Source organism: Rutidosis leptorrhynchoides, chromosome 3 (genome assembly GCF_046630445.1).
Source record: "Rutidosis leptorrhynchoides isolate AG116_Rl617_1_P2 chromosome 3, CSIRO_AGI_Rlap_v1, whole genome shotgun sequence".
NCBI classification, from domain to species: domain Eukaryota; kingdom Viridiplantae; phylum Streptophyta; class Magnoliopsida; order Asterales; family Asteraceae; genus Rutidosis; species Rutidosis leptorrhynchoides.
The window spans coordinates 686,153,070-686,167,880 of NC_092335.1; the positions used below are offsets into that span (position 1 = coordinate 686,153,070).

Genomic DNA, 14,811 nt, shown 5'->3' on the forward strand with positions numbered 1-14,811 from the left:
TTTCAACAAATAACTATGATGGGTATGGAAAGGTTTTCGCGTAAAAAGACAAATTTGCCATAGATTTAGGGTGTGTTCGGACGAAAGGAGCTGGAGCTGGAGCTGGAGCTGGAGCTTATGAGCAGGAACTGGAGCTGGAGCTTGTTTTTGAAGCTGGTAGCTGGAGCTTATTATTTTTTATAAATGTTTGGTAAACTAGCTGGAGCTTATTTTTCAGTTCATAAGCTCTACTTTTTTTCATAAGCTACTACAAGTAGCTTCTTTTTTCAGAGCTTATGATTTTCATAAGCTCTACTTTTTTTTACTACCAAACGAAGCTTATTACTTAGAGCTTATTAAAATCATAAGCTCAAGCTCCCATAAGCTTCTATAAGCTCCAATAAGCTACACGCCAAACACACCCTTAACGAATTTTCTTAATAGTAGATTGATAGAGAGATACTGATTGCAATTATTCGTAATAAAAAAAAAAAGACAAAATTTCTTTGTTGAAAAGCCCTAGAAAAAAAAATTCACTTTTTGTCCGTTTTATCCCGTATTTTATTTTCTGCATTTTTCATCCTTGAAAGTATTTTAAAGTCTCAATTTCATCCTTCAACCTGACAAAGGTTAACTGAGTCCGTTAAAACTATGCACATGGATTATCCACGTAATCTTCAACTAATTATATTATATTATACCTATATAATTAAAGTCCCCCAAAAAATCGTAGTTTCAGTTCTACCGGATTGTCATTTTAAGTTTGCATTCACACTATAAACGATCCCTCAAATTCGACTCAAATTACAAAACAGCCTCTCAAGTTTACATTTTTTTCAGGTGTAGAAAGGGTAAATATATAATAATCTTATTAAAATAAAAGAAACTAATTTCACCCGAATTTTTAACGGGCTCTATCTTCTCGCTCGGTGTGAATTAAATTTTTTCGAGACCACCGTTCAACTCGAAAAAATCAGACGAACCCAACGGGACTAACTATACGCGAAACGGACATCGTTAAAAAAAATTGGTTAACGGGTCCTATATTCTCGCTCGGTGCGAGTTAAATTTTCCCGAGACCACCATTTAACTCGAAATAATTTTACGAACACAACGCGACTAACTATACGCGAAACGGACATCATTAAAAAACACTAAATATTTCGGCCTATATTACATACATATACATACACGTCCAACAAACAACTCAACCTACTAGATATATTAGGTACCAAACAACGTATATCCAAATTCGAATGCGCATCGAATACAACCGCAGCAACGCGCGGTCGATTTTTTTTCTAGTTAAACTACAAAAATCATATTCAGCAAATTACATTCCACTTTCACCAATCGGTTTCTTAGAACGATCAGCTCTTGTATACAGAGATTATCAATCGTTTATGGCGATGTCACTTTCACTTTGTGATCATTGTGTTAGACTTGCTTCATATTAACCATCGTGATGTTGTAAGCTTGTTTACTTAATTTAGGGCCTTTTATCTCTCGCTCCAACATTTATCCCATCAAGCACAACAACAGTAACTTTATATATGCTTAAAATTTTGTACAACATGCTTCTACATTTGCACCATAAGTAACAACTACAAATTAAGCTCACGATTGGTTTCCCTTTCATCTTCTACTTCATTCTCCAACACATCTCATCAAAATACAAAGAGCAAAACTTTAATCAAATCAAAATTCAAAATTTATACATTATTACATGAGAAAATTTGATTTTCGCAGACTGATTTCTAATAGTACAAAAATAAGTGACATATTAAGACGTATATTATATGTTTCGTATTAATACATAACTAGCCTTTAAGAGCCCGTGCGTTGCACGGCAACTCTTAATCAAACCAACTGGAAACAGTGAGTTAAGTGATGCGGCTACAATATCCTCTCTTTTCTTGAGTTATAACCGGTAACACCTGAAATCTCAGCCAAACACTACAACCTTCTCCAAATGGTATGTCTATGCTATTAGGATTAAGAGCCCGTACGTTGCACGACGGGTGTAAAAAGTAGTTTTCATAATCATTACTATTTATTCAGCACTGAAACATTATAACCGAGATAGTCAAAGTTACCATGGAGTGATAGAGAGATCGTTTTCTGTGAAGCGATGCCGTACGGATATCCATGGCAGAGAATTACAGGCCGGCATATGGATGAAAAAATATTGCAATTATAATCCAATGAGCACCACTATGTAACCTACATTACATTTATCAAATAGACCACAACTTCACTAAAATATGAAGAAAATTTTAAAGCCACATAAAAGTTGATATTAATTCTTATGGATTGAAAGAGTAATTGTTTCAGCTTCTTTTAAAGTCATGTCCTACAGTTATACGCATGATAAATTTACACAATTAGTAATCAAGTATTTAAGTCAAAGAAAGTCAAAAATTGCATAAATGAAAACAAACACTGTAATCACCTTGTTATATTGCTTCTGCAGTGAGCTGTCATCATATTCGGAGCCCGATCATATAGCTTTTCCATTGCATTGCCAAAATGTGCCTGAATGTATAGTATTTGCATATAAATAACAGACACCTAAAAACTTACTCTCACAAACTAATAAATATGTTAAATAATAACCCTGATAACAATGATTGTAACTAAATTCGCAAACAGGTAGGCCTATTTGAAAACAACATACCTTCTCAATATAGGAGCGCACCAAGTTTTCAATGTCTTGCATAATGCTATATCAGACTGACCCTCTACAAAGATCACATATGATACTATATGAATTAATCAGATCCAACTTGCCTAAATCAAAAAATGCATGATGTTAACTCACCAACAGCAACTTTTGTCAGCCCAGGAAGATCAATCAGAGTTAACCACTGTCAAATATCAGAAATAAATTAGTAATTTTTTATGACCAGAGCAACAAAAAAAACATTAAGGGGTGAATAACATAAATGTACTAATAGCAGGTACATCAGCATAAGCTTCAGTATACTCTTAACTTGAAAAAAACTAATGACTCCATGTACATTTATAGCATTCAAATGGACTGTCAATGACCATAGCAGACCATTTTGAAACTATGCAGTCAATAAAGTGTGCATGTAAAGCTCACCTTAGTATTACACTTTTCACCAAACCACAGTTGTAGCATCGGAAAACAGCATCACACAGATCGACGGGTATTTTTAGTAGCTTTCTTTCCACATTTTTTGCACTCCGTGTGAATTGAGTAGTAGTCGGTTCTTGAAACCCAGGAGTAATCAGTAAAACTTGGACAGAAAATGTGAAAGTCGGCCAAAGTCAGTCAAACTTCGTGAAAAGTGAGAAACTCGGTCAAAGTCGTAAACATCATCGTAAGACTCCGGGCAAGTTGATTTTAAATTATTAATACATACATAATGTAGCAATCAAGTTAAGGTTATATTTCCTTGTAACATATAACCTGAAAAAATCAACATACATAAACATCTTATTGTAGTAGTACCTGAGCAGCAGTAGCATGAGTATGATAAGCTTCACATCCCTCCCCTATTTTTCCTTCACATTCTTTCACCCAAGCCTGTCCATTTCAAAAACATTCGATATGCCTAGATAAAAGTGGCAATCCTTTCTAATAACAACTAATAAATTCCAAATCGAAGGAACCGGGGAAGTAAATTAACCACCCTTATTAGTCCTTTCTCTTACCTTATTATACACATCAATATATTGATATCTTATTGTCTATAGGCTTTTAAAACGTATTTTTCCAAGCATACTACACTATTACACTATGTTTTATATATGCAACAACTTCTACTAATACTACTAATAGAACATATGTCAATATGCAACCACAGACTACCTATATACAATTGTATGCCAAAAACAAAATTCTATACCAATAAATTCAGCAACTAATTAGCATTTGTTCATACCCTGGATAGCCACCACAAATGCTTAAACCCGAACTTGTCTTCGCATTTAATAAGTCACTATTAGTCTCCATCTGTTCATCACCAACTGACATAGCTTTATCCGTATCACTTTCTTGAATAAAAATATCACTATCAACAACTCCATCTCCCATTAATCCGGTGCAATTTCCTTGAAGAACAGTGGTTCGGGTAAATTAAGTCATTTGGGTAAAATGAATATGATTTTCAAGAATAGAGCTCATGGAAATCGGATTGCCTAAACTAAAAGTAACCGAAACTGTAGAGTTCGCGATATTTATTTACTTCCAGCAACCAAAAACACAATCATGATTCAGTAATACATCGAGTAATTAAGTGAAGATTACATAATAGTGCAAGCTTACCCATTTACGAACAAAATATGCGAGTTCCGATTATATTTGATATCTAGAAATTAATAGCACCTGGGTTACAACAAACATGTATATTAGAATAATAAGTCAGCATTTTTTCTAAGTCCACATGATATTTATAGCATTTTCAATACTTAAAAACATATAGGAAGGTACATTGCTTAACACATTTGCCATATTATTAACTGATGTAATCCAAAAAACTCAATTATTTATACATTTCGTATATAATAGATACTTCAACGCAAGTAACCAACGCATTGTACAATGGCAATGTAGTATTAAAGTGATTAAGCAATCTAGCCTGAACCCATTATGAAGATCGTAATAAAGATAAGGAATCTTATAATTCCTCGGGCCGTCATAGAACAAATATGTCTTGATGGGTCAACATGACCTGACCTGACCCGACCCAACCCAACCCGTTTGGACTAATATTAATTACCACCTATTTAGCCCTGTTACACAACCCGTTATTGCAGCACTAAAACTGTTTCTTATTTCCAATAGGCTACAGATTTTTTGAGTATGAACAACTATTTTGTAATATTCTTTAAGCTATTTTAACAATAACAATCCTCAAAACCTTAGTCATTTCACAATCTCAGACATTCATGGCTATTTTAAGCAAGCAGCAACACAATCTATAGATGACCTACCTTACAACCAAATTTCAACATAGACAGGAGGTTTGATAATTACAACACAAACACATAGTTGTGATATTAACACATAAAACAAAATAAAATGCATTCAAGTAATTATTTAATCAGCAACCAAAACAATCAAGTAATTATTCAATCAGCAACTAAAAAGAAAACCTACGACACACAAGTAGTATTTAACCAAATATCTAAATCGACTGTATCGTGTTAAAAATAAATTATCAGATGAAATCCACTTCATTTAACCTATAAATTTAATTATGCTACCAAATGACGCTGTTATCGATCTGGCAATTTGTCGATGAATCGATAAATCATCAGATGAAATATAATCGAAAACTAATCAATTTCAAAACTTCATCTATGATATGGTTGACATTTACCGATTACCAAAACTCCAAATCACCCTTAATGAGTAAAATTATAAGCGTAAACTATGTATTGAAATCTATACCTGGTACTTTCCGATTAGAGGTTTCCTCAAAATTATCCCAAAAACCGGCAACGGTGCCGGCGAATTTAAGTAAATAGGAGATATTATACAAAATTTATATCATTAGGTGCGTAAAATTGTAGCGGATATACTTGGTGTAGCAGCGACCTTTATTACGGCCGCCGCCGGCCATAATCACTGATTGAAAGGTTGTGGGTGGTTAATTTTGAGGAGAGAGAGGAGCTGTGTGTGTAAACTCGTGTGTGTGCGTGCTTTTTTAATTTATTTGCTAATGGACGTTAATCTAATATTTCATTGGTAGAGATGTCATTATTTGGTGATTATCAGTACTAATCCGGATTAATAATTAGGAAAAAACACGTGGCACTAATTTCCTGGATTTAATGTCAGATTGACACGTCAGCTGTGTCCCACACGTTTTGTAAAATGGTAGTGATAGTGATGATAGAGAAATTCTACAATTACCAAATTCTTACTAAACAAATTTTACTAAATGACATGGAATAGTGAGTTGTCATTCCATGTCACCCCACTCACTTATCTCAAACTAACTTCCCCTTTAACATACACGATGACTTCACCAATCCTAATTTAACTGACATAAAATTACTTAACATGTTTAATTTAATTTTCTCTAATCTTCTTTTTTCTTCAAAATTGCAACCGCTCAATACCTGCGATTGTTATTCAATATAACTATCTACACAAATATGGATCAATCTTCATCATCGCAGATTTCCGATCAATCGTCTTACACGTCTTCTCCTTTAGAAGATGACGACTTTTCATCAGATACAGAGGAACACCAAAATTCTGATAATGAAGAAGACGGGTAATTAAGTTCTATATTAGTATAAATATTTCTTATTTTTTATTTTTGAAAAGTTTATTTTTTTACTAAGCTTGATTGTAGCCTTTAAAACTAGGCCATATTGTTTATTTAATTGCAAGTGTTTAAAACGTAGGCTTTCTTTGTTAACATAATTGTAGCATTTAAAATATATGAGTTGAATTACGTTACTTTGATCACTATTTTTAAATATTTTTTAATTGTAGGGCTGAATTTAATAGCATAGAAAATAAGAATAACTATGAGCAAAATGTTAGTAATAATGATGAAGACAATGAAGATAACTGTAATGAGGATGCACATGCTAAAAAAAATCGTGGCAACAGTGTTGATCATAATGAAACTATTGATTTTGGAAGTCATGAAAATGTACATGCTCAAGAAAAACGTGATAAAAGTGTGCATGGTGATGAAAATATTGAAGAGCCAAAGACCGGCATGGTATTTGACACGGTTGAAGAACTCACTAACTTTTATGCAAACTATGGGAAAAAAATGGGATTTGGAGTGTGTAAAAGGTCTTCCCAAAAGTCTGACACATGTGAGGAGCCAAGGTATGCTACTGTTTCATGTCATCGGGTTGGAAAGTCAAAATCGACAACCCAAAATTCTTTGAATCCACGTCCTATTACAAAAACAAATTGTGGAGCTAGAGTTAATGCAATACGTGGCAATGATGGAAAGTGGTATATTTCGAAAGTCCTGCTCAAACATAATCATCCATTTAGTCCGAGCAAAGGGCGATTTTATCGATGTAATAGGGTTGTTAATTCTCGTGTGCGAAGACAACTTGAAATCTTCCAAAGATTCGAAGTAAGAATGAATAAAGGTTTCAATACATTCGTCGTGGAGAATGGTGGATATGAAAATATACCGTTCACTGAAAAAGATTGTCGTAACTACATTGATAAAGTTAAACGGTTGAAATTTGGGGAAGGAGACGCTGAAGCAATTCAAAGTTATTTCATGAAAGTTCAATCTACGGATCATAAATTTTTTTATGCATGGGAATTGGATGATGATAATCGTTTGAAGAATTTATTCTGGGCGGATGCAAGGTGTAGGGCAGCTTATGAAGAATTTGGGGACGTTGTGACCTTTGATACAACGTATTTGACGAATAAGTATCATATGCCATTGGCTCCTTTTGTAGGTGTAAATCATCATGGACAGTCAGTATTGCTTGGTTGTGGATTGATTTCCAATGAAGATACTAAGACATTTACATGGTTATTTCGAACATGGCTTACGTGTATGTCTGGGCGTGCTCCCCCAGCCATCATAACAGACCAAGACCAAGCTATGAAAAAGGCAATTGAGGTTGTTTTTCCTAATGCACGTCATAGGTACTTATTTTTTCTAACCAAGCTATGATATCTTTTGTATATTTAAAATACATGATATAATTCACTACCACATGCATATGCTAACTCACTGACATTATAATTCACTACCATGCATATGCTAACACAATATAGTGGACATTAAAGCATATTATTGGTATTTGAAAACAACATATTTTATCATGAAGATGTGTAGTTGATTTAATTAGTTTTTGTATAAATTACTATTTTCGTTATTTTGTATAAACAGGCTAATTTTTATATATCTTTATTTGTTATACTTATAGGTGGTGTTTATGGCACGTATTGAAAAAACTACCTGAAAAGTTTGGAAGGCATAAGAGATATAAATCTATAAAGTACAGGCTTAAAAAAGCCGTGTATGATTCTTTTACTCCGATCGAATTTGAAAATAATTGGAATCAAATGTTAGAAAGATACCGACTTGAAAAGAATAGGTGGCTGAAAGAATTGTTTGTTGAAAGATATCGTTGGGTACCTTGCTTTGTTAAAGATACGTTTTGGGCGGGGATGTCTACCACACAACGAAGCGAGAGCATCAATTCATTTTTTGATAAATATGTAAACAGGAAAACTACATTGAAGCAATTTGTGGAACAATATGAAAATGCTTTAAGGGATAGAGCTGAAAAGGAAAATATTGAAGATTTTAAGTCTTACAATTCGTGGTATCCACAAATAACCCGTTATGCCATGGAAGAATAATTGAAGGGTGTTTACACAAATGCTAAGTTTAAAGAGTTTCGGAATGAGTTAACGGGAAAAATGTATTGCGAGATTGGTTATTCAAATATAGAACAAGAGTATTCACAATATGAAGTAATAGAGGATATTACAGTTGATGGACATATAAGGAAGCAGTCATTTACTGTTTTGCTTAAAACGACAAATTGTGATGATGAATGTGATGTTAAATGTATTTGTCGTTTGTTTGAGTTTCGGGGAATGTTGTGTAGGCATGCACTTATGGTACTCATCCATAATAACATGTATTCGGTGCCAATTAAGTACATTATAAGAAGATGGAGAAAAGATGTGAAGAGAATGCATACTAAGGTTAAAGTCAATTATAGTGATTGGTCTAACTCGGAAGTTGGGAGTCGTTATGATAAAATGTGTAATGCTTTCTTTGAAGTGGCAGATCTGGCATCTGAGTTAGAAGATAAGTGTAGCCTTGTACTTGATCGTGTCAACCAATTAAAGAGGGAGGTTTTAGAGGTAAAAAGTGGTCCTAGTAGCTTCGTGTGTACACAAGATGTGAGTCCTTCTATCAAGGATAACATAAGGATTCGTGATCCTGTGCCCGTACGAGGAAAAGGTCGTCCTCCTAGTAATAGGCTGAAGTCCAAGTCTGAAATAGTTATTACCAAAATGCAAAAAAAGAAGAAGGTTCTAATTCTATTATTAGGTTCTTATATATCTGACCATTATTTTTCATATTATGTTAAATGCTTAATTTCAATTGTAGAAATTGCAAGATTCTAATCAAAGTGAAGGTGCTTTTGGAGTTGATGATACAGAACAAATAAGGAAACGCACAAGGAATGAAACACAGGTAATTTAAAGTAATACAAAACTCATAACTATTAGACAAAATGTGCTAATATTATGTTCAAACTGATTTACTCTAGCGATTAACATCTATTATTTTGAATGCAGGTTGATCAAAATGTGTACCAAGTTTATAATGAATATAATCATAGTGGATATGCTAACGTTCCTCCTCAGTATAGTGGATATATTCCTAGTTATGCTATGTAACCTCCTCAATATTCTTCGCAAAATAGTAGGATATTTCAGCAAGTAACACCAAATGAAGTACAACATTTTGGCATCCAAATGCATCAACCATCACAAATCAACTCATCAAATGCAAACTTTTATGCTTCAAATATGACATTTACGCATCCAAATACTTCTGAATTTTTTCATCCGTAGCGACTGTTTATTTATTTTTATTTTTTATGATTTAGCTCATCTCATGTTGAGCATGATTTTATATGTTTATGTTTTATATAGTGTGGTACATTTTGTTCAATTTTAGTTTATTTATTGAGGAAGATTAATCATTAATTACTTTTTGATTCGTAGTTTCAGTCATGTAAAGTGATAGATTTATAATGTCTCTGTTATATGTCATGTGATCTAAAGTAAACATAACACAATTGACAATATATATAAATTATGTTCAGTGCTTTGAGTTGCAAGGTTTGTCATTTGCTACAGCCATAGTGAAACCACCATCACTATAAAATTTGTTCTACCTCTCCTAATTTTATAACAAGTTCGTATATATATGTAGTAACGAGAAAAAAACATATGCAAGTGCCTTGAATATGAATACGATTATTTTATTGCTAGAATTTGTGAAATATCACATACAAAAACAGTATGCTTTTTACCATCGAACGTGAATAAATTGTTTCAGGGGAGAGAGTAAATAGGAAGCGGAAGTAAGAAAGTGGCAAAAAATAAAAAAAAATTAAATAAATAAATAAATACGTAGTATTAAATAAAAAGATGGAAGTTAGGCAAGTGAAAAGGGGAAGTTAGTTTGAGATAAGTGAGTGGGATGACATGGAATGACAACTCACTAGTCCATGTCATTTAGTAAAATTTGTTTAGTAAGAATTTGGTAATTGTAGAATTTCTCGTGATGATATACCAAAGTTTAAACTCAAATAAATAGTACCAGTCAAATAAATAGTACCAGTCAGCTTATGTCAATATTTTTAGGAAGCCCTTGTATTTTTTACACACCTTCAATTTGTTTCCATTATTTCTATTTGAAGGTTTTGAACTGTCAGACATAATCAGAGAAATAAGGAATTGATTTTTGTAATTTAATTAGTTAAAGATTACGTGGATAGCCCTTGTGAATAGTTTTAATAGACTCAGTTAACCTTCGTTAGGGTGAGGGATGAAATTGGGACTTTAAAATGCTTATAAAGATGAAAAATGCAGAAAATAAAATACAGGGATGAAACGGGCAAAAAATTGAAAACACGGTGACGAAATGGACAATTTTGTCAAAAAAAAATTCTAAAGGTAAAAAACAAATTGAAATACGCTATTTGCAATATGAAGTATACTATATGAACCGACAGAAGGATGCTAATTGCAATTATTTAAAAAATAAATGATTCTAAAAGGGATACAAATTTCAAAAAGGGATACACACTTTTTTCTTTGGAAGATAAAATCTTTATTTTTTTATAGAGATGTTGAATTCTATGAGCATATTTTTTCTTTTAAACTTGATTCTATATCTATATACAAAATTGTGTTTACTGATAATGATCTATAAATTTTAACTTTTTTTTACCTACATGACTGTGATACTGTTAAAAATGATACTGATTCAGATGTTTTATATAAAAATAATACTGTAAGTTCCAATGATGAAGGGATAGATAATACTAAGATGATGGCAATCATGCCTCACCAATTGATGAATCACATAGTATTGATGTGCTAATATCAATGGTTTAAAACAAGCACCAAAAAAATGGAATGAAAAGTTAAATCAAAGTATAAACATAATGACTTTTAAACATCATCAAGAAGAATCATAAGGCATCCTCTATTAAATTGATGACTCTTCCTGATCAATGCTTTAACTGAGGATGTTTATATGACTTTTATGAGTGACATATTGACTTTTAAGTACTTTCTTGGGATTGAGTTGCTTAAAAATGATAATAACTTTATTATGTCTTAAAGAAAGCATTGCTTTGAGGTTATTTTCGAATTTGTATTGTTGGCAAGTAAGCCATCAATAACACCAATGGAATATGGTGTTGTTTTGGCTAGTATCAATGATCATAGTAGCACTTATTTACCTTTACCAATGTTGGTGAATACCAAAATTTGGTTGGTAAATTGATATATATTACCTTGACTAGACCCGACATTACTTATTTTGTTCACTGCTTAAGCCACCATATGCATGCTCCATTAACTTCACATCTTAAAGCTGTTTTTAGGGTCTTGAATTACTTAAAAGGTTCCCCTGAAACTGGTATTACCATTTCCAAAAATGATAGTTTTGTTGTTTCAGCTTATGTTGATTCTGATTATGCTAAATGCAATATGGTAAGAAGGACTATTACTGGTTTTTGTATTTTTATTGGAAGAAAAGCAAGGAACAATCAGCTGTTTCTAAATCTTCGGCAGAAGCAGAGTATAGAGCACTTGCTTCTTCTGTCGCTTGTGAGATAATACGGATTTTAAAAATTCTAACTAATTTAAAGATTGATCATATTTTACCTACAAAAGTTTACCGTGTAAACAAATCTACTTTACAAATTGCTAACGATCCTATTTTTCATGAAAATACAAAACATTTTGAAGTTGATTTACACTTTGTAATAGAGAAGATTAGTGTTGGTATTATTGAAACAAAACAGATTTGTTCCAATGATAATATTTCAGATATTTTCACTAAAGGGTTAACAGGTTCACAACACATGTTGTTGTAACAACCCTGATTTTTCCGTTACTTCCGTTAACCTTCCGTTAGTTTATTTAACGGCGATTATTTAACTTTTATGTGTTTACATGTATTAAATGCGTACTTGATCTTCGGAGGGTTTTAATAATTAATATGAGTTGATATTAATTCAAATAAATATTCCGGATAAAGAAATACGATAAAGACGATGCGGTTTTGATCATAGCTTTTTGAGCAACGAAACGCTCGGGTTTATTTTAATAATTAATTTTACTAATTATTAACTTTTTAAAATATTTAATTTATTGAGTTTTTAATAAATTAAACAATTGGTTGCGTTTAACGATCGGGTTAGCGTTCCGGGCCTTCGATACGACTAAACGGCACTTAAAACGGACCACGATTACACGGGATTGCAAACCGAGAGCCCGGGAACCCCATGAGGGCCCCATTCGGCCGAACCCCCTCCCCTCTCCCCTTATTTTGTTAATTTTTGGTTAATGGAGGGACTTAAGTGCAATTAGGGGTATTTAGTCCATGTATAAATTAATTAGTACTTGTATTCTTTTTCCTAAACCTAATTAGAAACAAAAACACGCAGCTTTTCTCTCCTCCCTCTCCTCCCATCGTCGACCATAACCATCACCACCATACCTTCATCTTTCAAAATTAGCAAAAGTGTTATACACAAATCGCGTTCATCTCCTCGTTCTCTATCCATTGGTATAAACAATTTTGTGATCTAAGGTATAATTGCATAAACCCTAATTCTTAAAATCTGATTTTCATGTGAGTTTCATAGTTATGTTGTCAATTGCTCAAGTCTATACGCGTACGTGTTAATTGTAATCGTTATTTTGATTGTTTGATGCGATAGGGTTTAAAAACGAATTTGTATTTGCTTGATCAGAAAAATTAAGTTTTTTAAATGTTAATTATTATGTTATAATCATATTCCTTGCGAAAAACTATTGAGTTTAGGCTTTGGATTCGCTTGATTTCGCTTCCGTATGATTAAGTTATGTCGATTTGAATTATCGTTGTGTTTTTGTTGCTTGATCAGAAATCTGGTATTGATAGAAAACGAATTGGCATGTGAGACTTATACCACTGGAAAGATAATTTAAAAACACTCAATTTAGACTAGGATATCATGTCGTTTGCTTATGTATAGCCCGAGATATGCTAGAATTAGTGTAAATGTAGTTTTATACAGCACTTGCATGAAAATAACCTTGTATGATAAAATATGTTAACTTCGGTGGTTAAAGATTTGCATATTTGAAAAGTAGACAAAAATTACTTCATATTTCATGTGGATATCATAGGATAATTGTATCTAGATCTTCGGATAATCGTATGCGAATGTGACTAACTAAATGAGAATCGAATCTGTAAATTGATCACGGTTTTGTACTCTGTGGATTATGTGAATTGTTTGAGCATGTATGCTTCTGGGAAATGAAACTTAACATGATATGTGACTTATTGTTAATTTATGTCAATCTCTGAAACCTTATGCATTGGGCACAATAGAGCTATATTTTATGTGAATTCTGATTTGAGCTGAAAACTGAATGTTCAACTTGCACGAATAAACTGTACCAATTGGCTAAACAAAAGTTGATAGATTTTTGATATGTGTTACTTTGATTTTTCCTTGAACTATGTCCACTGGTCTTGTATCAATTTCATGTTCCTAACTCCGGTTATAGCCAAAATGAAATCAGTGCGCAGTCAGAAACTGATTTGGCAAACCCCAAATGTATCCCTTCTGATTCCTGACTTTTAATTGTCGTATGAGTCCCTGGCTGGACTTTTTAGAATTGATTTTAAGTATATTTATGATCTGGAGTTTATCATATTTACTTGAATTTTGTACTATGAGATAATGTGCTAAGTATGCTACGTGTTCATAAATTTTGTGCATGACGATAAACTGAAATTGTGAAAATGATCATTCATGACCTAAAACATATTGTTTGACTTAGGTTTGACATGTTGACCAATATTTGGCATGAACCTACTGATTTTGACTTTAGTTGACTACTTTGACCAAGTTTGACTTTCGGTTTGACTTCGGTTGACTTTGTTTGACTTGCATGATATAGTTGACTTTTACTTTGAAACGCGTCGAGTCGAGCAATAAGACAACGTACACTATGAAACTATACTTATTTAAGATATATATATTCACCAACCTACATACGTATACTTATGTTACATTACTCGGGTCTAAACCGTACAAGTTGTTTGTCTTTCATTCCGAGCTTATTCGAAGGTGAGTCTACAGTCCCGCTTTTTACATGTTTTCAGGGATGAGAATACACGCTGTTATATTTACATTTTTAAATATTTTTATATTGACATGAGTACTACACATATGCATAATGAGTTTGTTCAAAAAGCCTCTAGCTTGAATACTTTTAATACCATCGGTGTAAGCACAATTTAGATGGACGGATCCGTTAGGTTGACAACCTCACCCGCTATAAAAACAGTGGTGCATTTACTTTGAACATTAAATACATTTGAACAAGTGTATAACATTTTAGGAGGTAAAGGCGGGTATAGTGGCTTCTATACTCGGGTCATTGCTAGTATTCAGGTGCTCGGTTTATGCAAACGATAGAATCTCGCGGTCAAGGAAACTAAACTATTTTTCTGATAACTGTTTTTCAGATACTGTTACATTACTTTAAACCTGTAGATTCACCAACATTATTTGTTGACATGTTTTTGC

The 14,811-nt window shown here is 32.9% G+C and overlaps 1 protein-coding gene across 1 annotated transcript; it reads left to right on the forward strand.

Moving 5' to 3' along the window:
* Window positions 1–6,111: 6,111 nt before the first annotated feature.
* On the forward strand, window positions 6,112–8,320 carry LOC139902702 (protein FAR-RED IMPAIRED RESPONSE 1-like). The gene is made up of 3 exons (XM_071885306.1): window positions 6,112–6,233; window positions 6,458–7,597; window positions 7,882–8,320. The coding sequence occupies exons 1-3, from the start codon at window positions 6,112–6,114 to the stop codon at window positions 8,318–8,320; spliced, it is 1,701 nt and encodes a 566-aa protein (XP_071741407.1).
* Window positions 8,321–14,811: the final 6,491 nt, after the last annotated feature.

Coding starts and splice junctions, on each gene's coding strand:
- LOC139902702 (XM_071885306.1), top strand. CDS start 6,112: ATGGATCAATCTTCATCATCGCAGATTTCCGATCAATCGTCTTACACG. Junction 6,234..6,457: donor TCTGATAATGAAGAAGACGG/GTAATTAAGTTC, acceptor TTTTAATTGTAG/GGCTGAATTTAATAGCATAG. Junction 7,598..7,881: donor TTTCCTAATGCACGTCATAG/GTACTTATTTTT, acceptor TTATACTTATAG/GTGGTGTTTATGGCACGTAT.